Source organism: Pongo abelii, chromosome 17, assembly GCF_028885655.2.
Source record: "Pongo abelii isolate AG06213 chromosome 17, NHGRI_mPonAbe1-v2.0_pri, whole genome shotgun sequence".
Classification (NCBI taxonomy): Eukaryota; Metazoa; Chordata; class Mammalia; order Primates; family Hominidae; genus Pongo; species Pongo abelii.
The window spans coordinates 65,500,895-65,515,274 of record NC_072002.2 but is presented as its reverse complement, the minus strand read 5'-3'; the positions used below and the strand labels follow the sequence as shown (position 1 = coordinate 65,515,274).

Sequence of the window (14,380 nt, the reverse complement as noted above, 5' to 3'; positions counted from 1 at the left end):
AAGATCCCTCATGAATGGATTAGCATCAACCCCTTGGTGATGAGTGAGTTCATGCGAGATCTGGTTGCTTGAAAATGTGTGGCACCTCCCTCACTCTCGTGCTCCTGCTCTTGCCATGTGAGATGTCTGCTTCCCTTTTGCTTTCTGCCATGATTGCAAGCTTCCTGAGGCCCACCCCAAAAGCAGATGCTGGCACCATGCTTTTTATATAGCCTGCAGAACTGTGAGCCAATTAAACCTCTTTTCTTTATAAATTACCCAGTGTCAGGTTTTTTTTTTTTTTTTAAAAAATGGAATTTTGCTCTTGTCACCCAGGTTGGAGTGCAATGGCGTGAACTCAGCTCACTGCAACCTCCACCTCCGAGGTTCAAGCAATTCTCCTGCCTCAGCCTCCGGAGTAGCTGGGATTACAGGCACCCACCACCACATCTGGCTAATTTTTGTATTTTTTTAGTAGAGATGGGGTTTCACTATGTCGGCCAGGCTAGTCTCAAACTCCTGACCTCAGGTGATCCACCTGCCTCGGCCTCCTAAAGTGCTGGGATTACAAGCTTGAGCCACCCAGCCGGCCGGCGGAGGTATTTCTTTATAGCAATGCAAGAACGGCCAAAAGCACAGCTGTAGGCAGAACTGTGAGGGAGGAAATTGGCCCTCTGAGGCCCCTCCACATCTCCCCCTCCCACCTGGCATTCATGAGTCTCCTATAGTTGGATTCTCTCAACTCTGGTCTGGTTGTAGGTTTTGTCTACATACTCCGTAGAGCTCTTGTCCTCAGTTTAAGCAACAGCAAAGACAGACAAGCATCTCTATACCTTAAATCTAAATTTCCAGGAGAGGGATTATTATTTGCTCAGCTTGGATCAGGTGTGCACCCTGGTCCAATTACTGTGGTGGGAGTGGGAGGGGTGATTGAGGAAGGTCACCACAGTACAAATCTGGGTTCGGGGGCCTTCCTTGTGGGGTCAGAGGTGGGGTGTAGTGTACTTTTCAGTTGATTTTTATTTGTAATGGGGAAGTGGGACCAGGTGTGGTGTCTCAGGCCTGTAATCCCAGCACTTCGGGGAGGCTGAGGCCTGAGGGCTGGTTGAGGCCAGGAGTTCAAGACCAGCTTGGGCAACATAGCAAGACCGTGTCTCTACAAAAAATACAAACATTAACTGCGCATAGTGGCCGGTGCCTGTAGTCACAGCCACTTGGGAGGCTGAGATAAGAGAATTGCTTGAGCCCAGGAGTTTGGGGCTGCAGGGAGTCACTATACCTGGCCCCACTTGGTAACAGAGCAAGAGCCTGCCTTTAAAAAAAGGGAGGGTAATAAGTGGATTTTCCACATTGTTTGATGTAGTGTGAAAACCCCAGAGATCATATAACATTGTCAGCATTATTAAGTTTGAATTCTGGATCCACCAATTACAATTGGTATAATCTTGTTCATTTTATTTTATTGCTTTTTGAGAAGCGTCTCGCTCTGTTGCCCAGGCTGGAGTGCAGTGGCGCAATCTTAGTTCACTGCAACCTCTGCCTCCTGGGCTCAAGCAATCCTCTCACGTCAGCCTTCCAAGTAGCTGGGACCACACGCGTGCACCACCAAACTCTGCTAATTTTTGTATTTTTTGTAGAGATGGGGCTTTGCCATGTTGCCCAGGATGGTCTTGAATTCCTGGGCTTAAGCCATCCACCTGCCTTGGCCTCCCAAAGTGTTGGGATTACAGGTTTGAGCCACTGCGCCTGGTCCTTGTTTATTTTAATTATTTATCAAACACTTGCACAGTCATTCCTGGTATCCTTAGGGCCTTTTCTCCAAAACCTACAAGAATACCAAAATGTAGGATGCTGAAGTAACTGATGTAAAATGGCTTAGTTTTCTCCTATAACCTATGCATATCTTCCATATACTTTAAATAATCTCTAGACTACTTATAATAATTTAATACAGTGGAAATGCTATGACAATAGTTGTTATACTCCAGTTTTTTTTGTTTTTGTTTTTGTTTGTTTGTTTTTTATGAGACAGGGTCTCATTCTGTCACCCAGGCTGGAGTGCAGTGGCGAAACCTTGGCTCACTGTAACTAACCTCTGCCTCTCGGGCTCAAGCCATCCTCTCACCTCAGCCTCCTGAGTAGTTGGGACTACAGCCGTGCACCACCACACCTGGCTAATTATTGTATTTTTTGTGGAGACAGAGTTTTGCCGTGTTGGCCAGGCTGGTCTCAAACTCCTGGGCTCAAGTGATCCACCTGCCTCAGCCTTCAAAGTGCTGGAATTACAGATGAGCCACTGTGCCTGGCCTGCATTTTTTATTTGAATTTTAAAATTGTTTTATTGTTTTTTTTCCCCAAATATTTTTGATCCATTGTTGGTTGTGGATGAGAAGGGCCAGCTGCAAAGCGTTTTCTACATACCTAACACTGTATTGGTCCAAGTGCTTTACATATTTAAACATCTTTAATCCTCATAGTAATGCTGTAAGATAGATAACATTATTATCTCCATTTTACCAATGAGGGAAGTGAGGCATAGAAAGGTTCAGTAACTTGCCCCAGGTCTCACAGCTAGTAACTGGTAGAGCTGGTATTCTAGTCCAGCCTGTCTGACTCTATTGTCCTTGCTCCAAACTCCTGTTTGCTGACCTTGGACAAATTACTTCTCTGTGCCTCAGGTTCCTCATTTGTAAAATGGGTATAATAACCTATCTCTCCAGTTGTGGGAATTAAAATGGAACAGGACATGTAAAGTCCTGGAACCCCCGGTCAGGGTTCTCCAGAGAAACAGAATCAATAAGATATATGTGTATATATATATATACACATATGTGTATGTATGTGTATATATATCTACATATGTGTATGTATGTGTATATCTACATATGTGTATGTATGTGTATATATACATATGTGTATGTATGTGTATATATACATATGTGTATGTATGTGTATATATATACATATGTGTATGTATGTGTATATATATGTGTGTGTATATATATGTATACGCACACAAATATATACACACATATCTTTTTTTAAATTTAAATTTTAAGTCCCAGGGTACATGTGCAGGATGTACAGGTTTGTTACATAGGTAAATGTGTGCCATGGTGGTTTGCTGCACCTATCAACCCATCACCTAGGTATTAAGCCGAACATGTGTTAGCTGTTTATCCTAATACCCTCCCTCCCCTGATCCACCCCCCGACAGGCCCCAGTGTGTGTTGTTCCCCTCTTGTGTCCATGTATTCTCATTGTTCAGCTCCCACTTATAAGTGAGTATATGCGGTGTACACACATATCTTATTGATTCCTTAAAATATATATTCCTTAAAATATAATTCCTTAAATATACTTCTCTCTGTGTGTATATATATTCCTAATAATTATACTTAACTCCTTAAAATTAAGTAAGAAATATATTTTAAGGAATTATGGAGCCTGGCATATCTGAAGTCTTCGGGGTGGGCCAGCAGCTGGAGATCCAGGGAAGAGCCAATGGTGCTTGGATGTTTAAGTCAGAAGGCTGTCTGCAGGCAGAGTTCCTTTTTGCTTGGGAGAGGTCATTTTTTGTTCTATTTAGGCCTTCCACTGATTAGGAGGGGCCCACTCGTGTTGTGTAGGGCAATCTGATTTACATAAAGTCTCACTGACTTAACTATTAATTTCATCCAAAAACATCCTCACAAAAATATTTAGAATAATGTTTGGCTGGGCATGGGGGCCCAGCCATATTGACACACAAAATCACACCCTCTAATCATACCCACGGGGAGCCTATATGGAAGGAGTCTGACCTTTTCCTTCCTTCCCACCACCAGAGCCCTCAGGAACCTGGCTCCATGTGTCTCTTGGAATCTTCCAAGGTCTGGAGCTGTCACGTGGCTCAGCCTGGCTGTTGACATCCTCATCTCTTTTTTTTTTTTTTTTTTGAGACAGAGTCTCACTCTCTCACCCAGGCTGGAGTACAGTGGTGTGATCTCAGCTCACTACAACCTCTGCCTCCCTGGTTGAAGCGATTCTCCTGCCTCAGCCTCCTGAGTAGCTGGGATTATAGGCATGGGCCACCACACCTAACTGATTTTTGTATCTTTAGTAGAGACAGGGTTTCACTATGTTGGCCAGGCTGGTCTCATACTCCTGATCTCAAGTAATCTGCCTGCCTTGGCTTCCCAAAGTGCTGGGATTACAGGCGTGAGCCACTGCACCCGGTCAACATCCTCATCTCTTAACCGTGCTTCTTTGTGCAGCCATTCCTCAGGCAACTGCACAGCCACAGAGCTCCCTTGGCCTCAGAACTCCAAAGCCCTCAGTTTCACGTTACAGTGCAGCTCTGGGGTGGCTGGAGATGATTGCTTTTCACAACAACACATCATGCATGTAGCACTATTGTCCCCATGGTAATAACCACGCTGACAGAACGAGCAGTGAGCTAGCTTGCGCATTTGTTGACAGGTTCAGCTTTCATAAGCAGACCATGATTTAATAAGAAATGGAATCTCAGGTGTTAGTTCTGCTCTGTCTCAGCATGCATGCTTCTATTGTTATGTTTTAATGATGCTACACATGCTTAAAAGTATGTAGGCAGGTGTACCAAATAAGATCTCTATTATAAATAGCTGTGTTGCCTCAGTTTTGCTGGAATGCTCACATAAGATAAACTCACATGACTTCAGAATTGCAAAAGACACAAATATATTCAACGTCACTGTGCAGTAAAGGGTTAAGTTGGTGGGCCCTGCTTGCTCAAACCCTGCACATTTCAAAGAAAGGCCTGTGTTTAGGAGGACAGGTTCTTGACTGGCCTCTGGGAGATAACCTCTGAGCCCTTGGAATAGACGGCCTGATAAGAGTGGTTTTTTGTGTGCCTGAGTCCCTGGGCCATGCTGTATCAATGTGACCTCTGGGGGCTGGAGACTGAGTAGGTCACGTAGGCACTGCATGGCTATCTTTGACCATCCCCATAGAAACCCTGGACTCCAAGGCTCAGGTGACATTTTCTGGTTTGACAATACTACCCACATAGTTGCTGGGAGAATTAAGCACATCTTCATGCAATTCTATTGGGAGAGGACACCTGGAGGCTTAGATGTGGCTTCTCCTGGAGATTGCTCATGTGCCTTTTCCCTTTGCTGATTCTGATCTCTTTTCATGGTAATAAATCATAACTGTGAGTATACCAGCTTTTCTGTCTTGTGAGTCCTTCTAGTGAATCATGAAGCCTAAGGTGGTCTTGGGGATCCTCAAGACAGTCACTGGGCTGAGGGTTCTGAGGTGGGAAGCAGTGGTGGAGAGGCAACTTTTGGGAATGTCAACAGCAGGAAATCAATAATGATGGGCCATGGAGGGCTCACCAGGTGGGGAACGTTGAAGGTCTCCAGGTGCACCTCAGAGACCTTATATATTTGCCCCATTTTCCCACTTGAATGATAAAATCCTCTGGGGGTGGGTCCTTCTCCTACCTCTTTATCCCCCATAGTGCCTAGTACAGCCCTGCAATGCAGGTGGTACCTGCCCAGATCCCCTGCAGCAGGGAGTGTACCCATCACCCAGCTGCTGTGGGTTGTGGCTGCTAAATGGCTCCTAGCTGCTTCTAGAGTTGCTCTTGGCTGAATGAGTTCTGTTTCCTCTCCCCACCCTCCCCAGCTGACAGCCATGACTGGGTGACATGGAGGCACCAAAGGCCATCCTCTTTTCTCAAGGTGGCCGCACTCTATGGTGCAATTCAGGCACCAGAGCTCTTGGTGGGACCAGGCTGAAGCTGGTCTGTAGCCTGGACCACATGCCTGCTGAGATCCCCCTGGTCTAGGGAGGGGAAATACAGGAAGCTGATACTCTGTTGGTCTCTTGTATCCCCCACTTACTAGAGCATTCGTGCAGTGAATCACTGGCCCCCAAATGCCCATCTCAGGGACTGATTTTAGGGAACCAACTCAAGACAACGATGGCCAAACTCTGATGGCCATTGCAACCCCACAGCCATATTTTGACACTATCAGTGGAGTGGAAAACTCACAGCATGGCTCACAGCGTCCTTGTTTCTGAACTTCTCAATGTTTAAAGCTCTACCTTAGTATTGAGCCCTTGAATTACAGGAGGGAAGAGGTAAACCATTTTCGTGTACCTGTGAGCAGTTCTGGGAGACAGGATGAAGCAATTGCTGAAGACGCAGTCTTGCTCTCAGCCACACGCTTGCGTCATTCCTATGCTCCCTATTTTCCACCACAGAGCCTGTATGTTGGGTAGGTGCACTGAAGGGCCAACATGAGCCCATTGCAAGGGCCTTGAGACCGGTCTCACTCCAACCTTGAGATGGCTCTTTTTGGTTTCCGATGGAAACGGAGCCATTCACTACTAATGAAATGGAGTGTGGCCCAGAGTTTAGCAGAGCTGCCTGGCGGGAGCACTGTGTCATGGAGCCTTGAGCCATAGGTTCAGCCCCTGGTGGATTGTGCTTGGTTTCCTGATTATGCATTGGACTCAGCCCTGCCACACTGTCACTCTTATGTGTGCCACTAGGCACTAACAGGCATCAAGGCATAGGAATGTTCAGATACTGGTGAGTCAAGAATGTGCTGAGCAAGAGAGAACATCAGACTAAGTAATTTCAATTCTGAGATCTCAGGTGTCAACATCTAGAAGGGTTCTCAGTGGTCTTAGTGAAGTTCTTAATGTAATTCAATGAGGTGAAATCACACCTCAAGGACCAAAATGGCCCTCAGGTCAGGCAAGAGCACACAATTCTTTCACTTAAGCCCCAGGCCTACTAGCAGGCTCTGACACAAAGACCCCACTGGTTTGACACCAACACTTCTCAACCATGGCTGGGATTACTGATCCCAAAGTTGATTAGTGAGACTATTGGTAGGAAACTGATGGTACACTTGGGGTGTGTGGGAGATTGAAAAGAAAAGCCATGTGTCGCTGAAAGCCAGTTTTTATCCTTATAGGGAAGAAGGGAGGGCCAGGAAGAGTTGAGAAAACCCAAGCCAGGGCAGGGAGTGTGTTGCCAGCACTAAGCAGCTGTTCTCTGCCTGGGTCCTGGATCTGCTTCCTGTTGAGTCCTACTGTTGACACCTGTCGGTGCTCCACTAATATCCATTTGGCCCTCACCTTTCTCTGCGTGCCAGCCCGACTCCCATCTGTCAGCACCTGTGGCCTTTTGCCTATGCCCTTTTTCTTTCTTCTTTTTTTTTTTCGAGAGGGAGTCCCACTCTGTCGTCCAGGCTGGAGTGCAGTGGTGCGATCTCAGCTCACTGCAACCTCTGCCTCCCAGGTTCAAGTGATTCTCTTGCCTCAACCTCTGGAGTAGCTGGGATTACAGGCATATGTCACCACACCCAGCTAATTTTTTGTATTTTTAGTAGAGACGGGGTTTCGCCATGTTGGTCAGGCTGGTCTCCAACTCCTGACCTAAGGTGATCCGCCCGCCTTGGCTTCCCAAAGTGTTGGGAATACAGGCATGAGCCACCGCGCCTGGTCCTATGGCCTTTTTCTAGCCACTGGAGCCCATTGTGCTGCAGTGCAGGGCAAGCCAGAGGTGCTGGGGAGGGAGCATCCCAGGAGAGTAGTCCTCAACCCAGGCCTGGCTGCAGCAGGAAGTCTCACAGATGTATGCTGCGCTCTGCCTCCTGAAGCTCCCCACCAGGACACAGCTACAGTTCCCCACAGCAGGAGCTTGCACCGTTTATTGCTTCCTTCTCTTCCCTGTCACCTCCCCACTGCCCTCTCAGTGTTTCTTTACCCACAGCCTTGCACTTGAATCCGTATCTCACGGATTGCTGCTGAAGGAAATCAAACTAAGCCAGTGCCCTCTTCTCTATTGTTTCCTTACTACACAGATCAGGCCCCAAGCTAGGCAGGAACTGTCTGGAGGGGCAGAAAGCCATTACTAAGGGCAGCCCTGGGGCTCCAGGCATCCAGAGGCTCAGGGCTCCAGCACCCAGGCAAAGAGGTGAGCAGAGCATGGGGCCTGTGATGGCCTGGTTCCTGCCTTTGTGGTCTGTTCTCATCCTTAGGGCTGATTTTGTTCCTCCAAGTATGAATCGCAGCATCTGTATCCTAGTTAGGTTGAATGAAACGAGTTTATCCTGGAAAGACTATTTGGGCTCTTGTTCTAGCTCTGCCACTGTGTGGCTTTGGGTAAATTACTTTGCTGCTGTCAGTCTACTCATCAGCAAAATGAGGGGGTTGGATTAGATGATCTGTAAATGCCCATCTACTGTCAATTTTTATATTCATTGAATAATGAATAAAGACAGGACTATTACCCAGGCAGGTATTTCTGGGCTTTCTCAGTGATTCAGTCTCAATGAAGAGAAGATGCTGTTTGATATACCCTTGCTACAGTTTGACTCATAATCAAGCAGTTGGGGACATCAGACATTTTCCCTCTCCATGTGGAGTTTACTAGTTCAATCAAGAACCACAGCTTTCAAGTTGAGCTTTTGCCTGTTCTAACCATCCTAGCAAAAAGCCTGGTTTCTAATCACGGTAGTAACCTCTGGCATAATGTCCCCTCAGCCTCAGCTCAAGTAGGATGGTGCCCACACTTTTAGAAACTTCTCATTAGCAAATGAAGACATTTCCCTAAAGAATGGAAAGTAAATGAGGATGTGTAATGAGAAAATCATGTCATGAAAATAGGATGTGCAATTAGAAAATGTCATGGAAATGTGGCATTTCTGAACTGGAATGTCAGTGGCTAGAAAAGACAAGGCAAGTTGTGTACTTATTCACAAAGACGTGGAGGCCACATAGCATCTTACACAAGGGGTCAGCAAACTTTTTCTGGAGAGAGCCAGGTAATAAATGTCTCAGGCTTTGTGGGCCATGAGGTTTCTGTTGCAACCGCTCAACTCTGTAGAATGGAGGTAGCCATAGATGAGGGCTAAGACTAGGTTGAGGGCCAGTGAGGCACACTTGCCTTGGGCACAAAATTTAAAGGTGCAAAAAACCTCGGTAACCAAGATAAATATTTGAATGCAATATTTAAAAAATATTATTGCAAAAAATCCATGATATAAAATATCACAATCTAAAGTAAAGACAGAGGCCTGGCGTGGTGGTTCATGCCTGTAATCCCAGCACTTTGGGAGGCTGAAGTAGATGGATCACTTCAGGTCAGGAGTTCGAGACCAGCCTGGCCAACATGGTAAAACTCCATCTCTATTAAAAATACAAAAGTTAGCTGGGCGTGTTGGGGGGGGGGGCGCCTGTAATCCCAGCTACTCAGGAGGCTGAGCCAGGAGAATTGCTTGAACCTGGGAGGCAGGTTGCACTGAGCTGAGATTGTGCCACTGCACTCCAGCTTGGGCGACAGAGCACGACTCCATCTCAATAAATGAATAAATAAAAATAAATAAAATAAAGACAAGATCAGACAATATGTAAATGAATAAGCGTAGTTTTGTTCCAATACAACCACTTGGCCTGGAGGCCATAGTTTGCTGATCCCTGTGTTATTCACATAGGGTAGACCTAGGACCCTCCTACCAGAAGTTTTCATCTTAGAATCAGAGGTGGCTGGATGAGAGTGTGAACTATTTCCTTTGGGGTGCCCTCTTTCCTCCTTTTTTGGTCCTTCTTCCTCTTTGGTGCCGTTTGCTGTTTGTGCTTCTCAATTCCCTCTCTCCACACTCCATTTCCTACATTCTAGCAGCCCAGGCCTCACATTGGGCTTCAAGTCTTCTCCAATATAAAATTTCAACCAGGTGTCTGGCCTGGCTCTGGCCTCCCTTCACCTGCATCCACTCAGCATGGCCACTCTCAGCAGACACTTTGGAAATAATCTGATAATTGGCTTAACAGGCTGCTCCTCTTGGCTTGGGTGCATTTCAACAGTAGAAAGTTCTTTTAGCCAAAAGACCTGTATTGTTTAAGGGTCAACTGTATTTGTTGAATTACAAATGAAGACTAACAGTTTAATATTACAAAGGGGTTGACTTCAGATGGATGGGATCTCAGGCATCTGTGAGGGGTAGCGTGGGTGCGTATTTTTAGGTGGTTGGTTCCCCCCAATCTCATGATGTTGGCACCTTTCATGACTAGAGGAGAGAACCAGCCCTGGTCAGAAGGTTTGGCGTTAGCTCCAAGATATAGTTTGAAATTCACAATATGGACACCAGGCCTCACCAGATGATTCTGGAATCACCTCCTGATTACCAATCTCTGTAGATTCTCCCCTCCCCAGTCCTTCCCCCACCCCCAAATACAGTGGGCTTCATGGGCGCAGGGAGAAGCCAGCTAGGCTCTTAGCACTCTCAAAGACAGGATCAGATAATACATAAATGAATAATACATAAATAAATCTGTGTTCCAATAAAACTTTATTTGGCCTGACCTGATCAAGTTTAATAATGTTTAATAGATTTTTTAAAAACATTAGTAGTTATAACAATTCCTCTGTAATAACAGTTATATACGAACTCCTGGTCAAGGCCAGCAGCTTGTTCCTTTACCAAAAAAGTAAAGCCGCCCTCTGAGGACAAAATGGCACATGAGGAGTGGTGTACATTTCTTTTTCTTAAAGAAAAAACAAAATAACCCAAACACTTCCTATTTACATATTTTCCATTTAAAAGTTGGTCAGTGTGATTAATTGTTTTTAAATATAAGTTTCTAATGTGTTGCAGGTTTCAACGTACAAATTATAGTTTGCTGATTAGATTTAAGGTGCTGTGATGTGAGGATGAACGCAGCCCAAGACCAACTGGCGGAATCCTCTACCTGCAAACTGGCTGGACTTCCTGTGGGTATCTTTGGGAGTGTTGGGGGAAGAGAAGGAGCTGAACACCAGTGGCAGAAATGGTAGAACGTTTCTGGGGACCAGATAGCGGCTATCAGTGTCCCTACCCCACACTTCTGCAGAGGGCCTGTGTCTGCACACCATTACCCCATGCTCTGTGGGTGAGCACACAGGTTTGCATGCACCAAACTCACCTTAGCCTACACTAGGAGGGGCATTGCTGCTTTGAGTCCCTTCCTTTGTCATGAGGTCTCCATGCTGGTGCCTGACCCCTAAGAGCCCTCGCTGTTGACACCTCTCTTTTCATATCTTCCTACCTTTCTGGATTCCTTGCCCCCAAGGTCACGACGTACTCTCCAGCACATTTCTGTAGGGTCTGCTGTTTGTCAAGGCTAAATGGATGATCAAACTCAGGAAAGTATTCATGAAGGATGGTGGGTCCCATGTGAAACCTTCTCTCCTAACACATTTGCTGTATGGCAGGACCTCACTGCTGTCCTCCAAATGAGCAGTTCGTGCGGAGAACATTAGGTCCCGAGGTAGGTCTGGAGAGGCGCTGTGGTTAGGTGGGGGGGCCGGGTGTGGGGTGAAGGGGGAGTGCTGGCAGGGAGGTTGGAGGGATTCTTGGAATTGCTGCCTTCAACCTCACTGGGGTAGGACACCCACTGGGGAAACAGGGCTGTGTCTTTGCGTGTCAGGAAAGTGCATAGGGAGTGCTGAGGGGGTGTGTGCACAGGCCTGGGAGAAGGGCTGATTTTACCCACAGACCCCAGGCTGTTCTGACCTGAAACGAAGATTTCAGACCATGCAGGGGTGAGGCAAATACAGGGGTGCGACAGATGAGAACATTTAAGTACTTGGGGAGCCAGGAAAGTATGCTTGGTGACTAGGAGAAACAAACTGGTTCAGTTTCCAGTTTCAGAATACAAGAAACATTGCTCTGAATAAAAGAACATCGAATGGTAATGGACAGGGAAGAAACATCTGAGACCAAGTTTCTAAGCAAAAAGCCAGAACGACCCCAGTAGAGGAAGACATTCTATAGTGGACAGACCCTGGCCTGGGGGCCAGGAGACTGGGATTTAAAGCTCGTCCTCACACTAAGCCTGTGACCTTAAGCGAGTGTCTCTGCGTCTCTGGGCCTAATTGCCTTTCCTCAGCTGTCAATTGAGGCTAGTTGGGCCAGATGGTTTCGGAGCTACCTCTGCAAAATTTCTTGGCATCCTGCCACCCAGGTGGGGCCCGCAGACTGCTGTCTAAGGCCGTTTCTTCCCTGTGCACTACATGTGGTCTCCCCTTTGCTGGGAAAGTGATCAACCCCTAAGCCAGGGTCCTGTTCAAACCCGCTCCCAGAGGTTAAAGGCTAGTTATTAAGGCAGTTTAAGAAATGGACATTCCTCTCGCTCCTCGGATCCTTCACGTGTTCTGCTAACCCCAAGGCAGCAGAGAGGGGCGGGAAGGGCGGCCGCTTCCTGCCAGCCCCGGCTTTCTCTGGGGGCCTCCTGCTCTGTGGGGCCTGGAGCGGCCCCTCCGCCCTCACCACCTTTCTTTGGAGAAGGCCTCGGTCTGCACGAGGTCGCCAGGGTGCTCGGGGATGCACGCACCATTGAGGTCGCCCAGTTTATTGTCCGGCAGGTCCTCGGGCTTGGTGCAGAGCTTCAGGGCGCGGGAGATGAACACGTCCAGGTCGAACTGGGGGCTGGCGCCGCCGTCCACCGGGGCCGGGCGGCCGGGGGGCGAGGCAGACAAGCGGCGCTCGGGGTCGTCGGCGGGCGGGCTGGCGTGCTCGGGGCCGCCCTGCGTGCTCTTGACCCACTGCGCGATCTCCAGGAAGAGGCTGGCCGGCTCGTCCTCGCGCGCCCCCGTGTCTGCCAGCCCCGTTGCCGTAGGGGGCGCGCCGGCCGCCTGCTTCCAGTGCGACAGGTCCAGGATGAGCTTGGGCTCCGAGTAGTGGTGCGGCTTGTTATCGCGCCACAGCAGCTTGTCCAGGTAGGACGGCGACCCCACCTTGTAGTCGCAGGAGCGCCCGTAGTCGGCCTCGAAGGCGCGCTCCATGGACGAGTGCGACTGCTCTAGGAAGCGCTCGGAGCTGCTGTGCGAGTCCTTGCGCGGGTCCACCTGCACGTCCTCGGCCAGCGGCGCCGAACCCGCGCGCGGGTCGCGCTGCACCTCGCTGGCGTCCTGGCACCGGTCAGGCCGCCACTCCAGGTCCGACGACAGGCTCACAGGGTACCTGCAAGGGTACAAACAGAGCGGTGATTGGACGCCCAAGCCAGGTAGCTTCCGGGAGGGAGCCAAGCCCTCTAATCCCTGTTTGCCACTCACACACCTGCCTTCCATTCCTTCCCGATCCCCCCTGCCTTCGACTCCCATCCGTCAAGGTGGGAGGGTGATGGACAGGTAATGGCGAACCTTGGGGGCTCAGCTGGGGACAAGGATTGTTCGGCTTAACTCTTGTGTTCTTTTGTACTCATTCAAAACCCTGCAGATATTTCCTGCGCACCTACAATGCGCCAGCACTCACTGTTCTAGACATTACTGAATACAGCAGTGAACAAAAGTCCCTGTCCTCATGAAACTTTCTAGGGGATCCACCTATGCAATGCTTCTCAAACGCTGATAGATGCACGAATCACCTGCGGGTCTTGCTAAAATGCAGATGTTGATTCTGTAGATCTGAGATGGGGCCTGAAATTCTAACAAGCTCCCAGCTGCTCTGATGCTGCTGGGCCTTGGACCCACATTTTGAGGAGCAAGGCTCCAGTGAGTGCTTCTCAACCCTGGATCAGATTAGAGTCACATAGGGGAATTAAAAATAAAATAGCACGCCTGCCTCACTGCTTCCCCGCGCCAATTCTGACTGTGTAGGTAGGTCTAAGGGCGGGGCCCTGCATCAGCATGTTTTGAAGACCTCCCAGGTGATTCTAAGATACAGCCAGGGCTGAGAACCCCTGCCCTGGTGGATCTGGTTGGGGGCCCCATAGCACCTTGCATTGATGCAGGGCAGGTGGGACCTACAGAAAGATTACAGACACCCTCCAGAGAAGCTGAAGATCTTTGACATTCTGCCCCGTTCGACTACTCTACAGCCATGGAGAGTGAAGTCAGCTAGCCAAGGGCAAATGAAGGGCAGATGGGCAGACAGGCGGGCCATCAACTCTGGCGGAGCCCTCCCTTCCTTGTGCGGGTGCTCTACCTAGAACCCTGGGGTTGTGGGGCAGGCAGAAGCACAGAGGACATCAGCCTGCAGCCAGCTACTCCCTGAGCAGGCCCAACAGATAGACCAAGGAGAGGCAGATTCGGCTGTGTGGGATAGACCTGGCAGCTGCAGCCCACAGAGTGTGAGTGGAGAGGCACAGGAAGGCCTCAGCACTGCCCGCCTCCCAGTGACGCTGCTAGGGCAGGAATCGCTCCTAGAGCTGAACCCTGCCTCCTTGATTGAGTGGCCTTGGGTAGAGATTTCCAGGAGGAGGAGTGTGTGAAGACCCTGACCCTTGGCTGCTCTATTCCAAATGCCAAACATACATTATCTGTAGTCTTCATAGCAACCCTGTGGACTTTGTGTTATCACCCCCGCTTTACAGTTGGGAAACTAGCATTCCAAGAGGGTAAGTAGCTTGCCCACAGCAACAAGATCCTTTGTCATCC

The 14,380-nt window shown here is 48.6% G+C and overlaps 1 protein-coding gene and 1 long non-coding RNA gene across 7 annotated transcripts in view; one reads left to right on the top strand and one right to left on the bottom strand.

Moving 5' to 3' along the window:
* The window catches only part of LOC129051592 (uncharacterized), a 30,420-nt gene that overhangs the window by 11,121 nt on the left and 4,919 nt on the right, over positions 1–14,380 (top strand). Inside the window, exon 5 of the long non-coding RNA XR_008515940.2 lies at positions 10,620–11,271. This is a non-coding gene — a long non-coding RNA (uncharacterized LOC129051592). The remainder of the gene's footprint in view (positions 1–10,619; positions 11,272–14,380) is intronic.
* MAPK4 (mitogen-activated protein kinase 4) overlaps positions 11,194–14,380 on the bottom strand; it is a 169,886-nt gene continuing 166,699 nt past the window's right edge. For all 6 annotated transcript variants that reach the window (XM_054537939.2, XM_054537942.2, XM_054537937.2 and 3 more), the window contains one exon: positions 11,194–12,965. In XM_054537939.2, the coding sequence (XP_054393914.2) occupies positions 12,269–12,965 (697 nt within the window). In that variant the 3' untranslated portion in view covers positions 11,194–12,268. The remainder of the gene's footprint in view (positions 12,966–14,380) is intronic.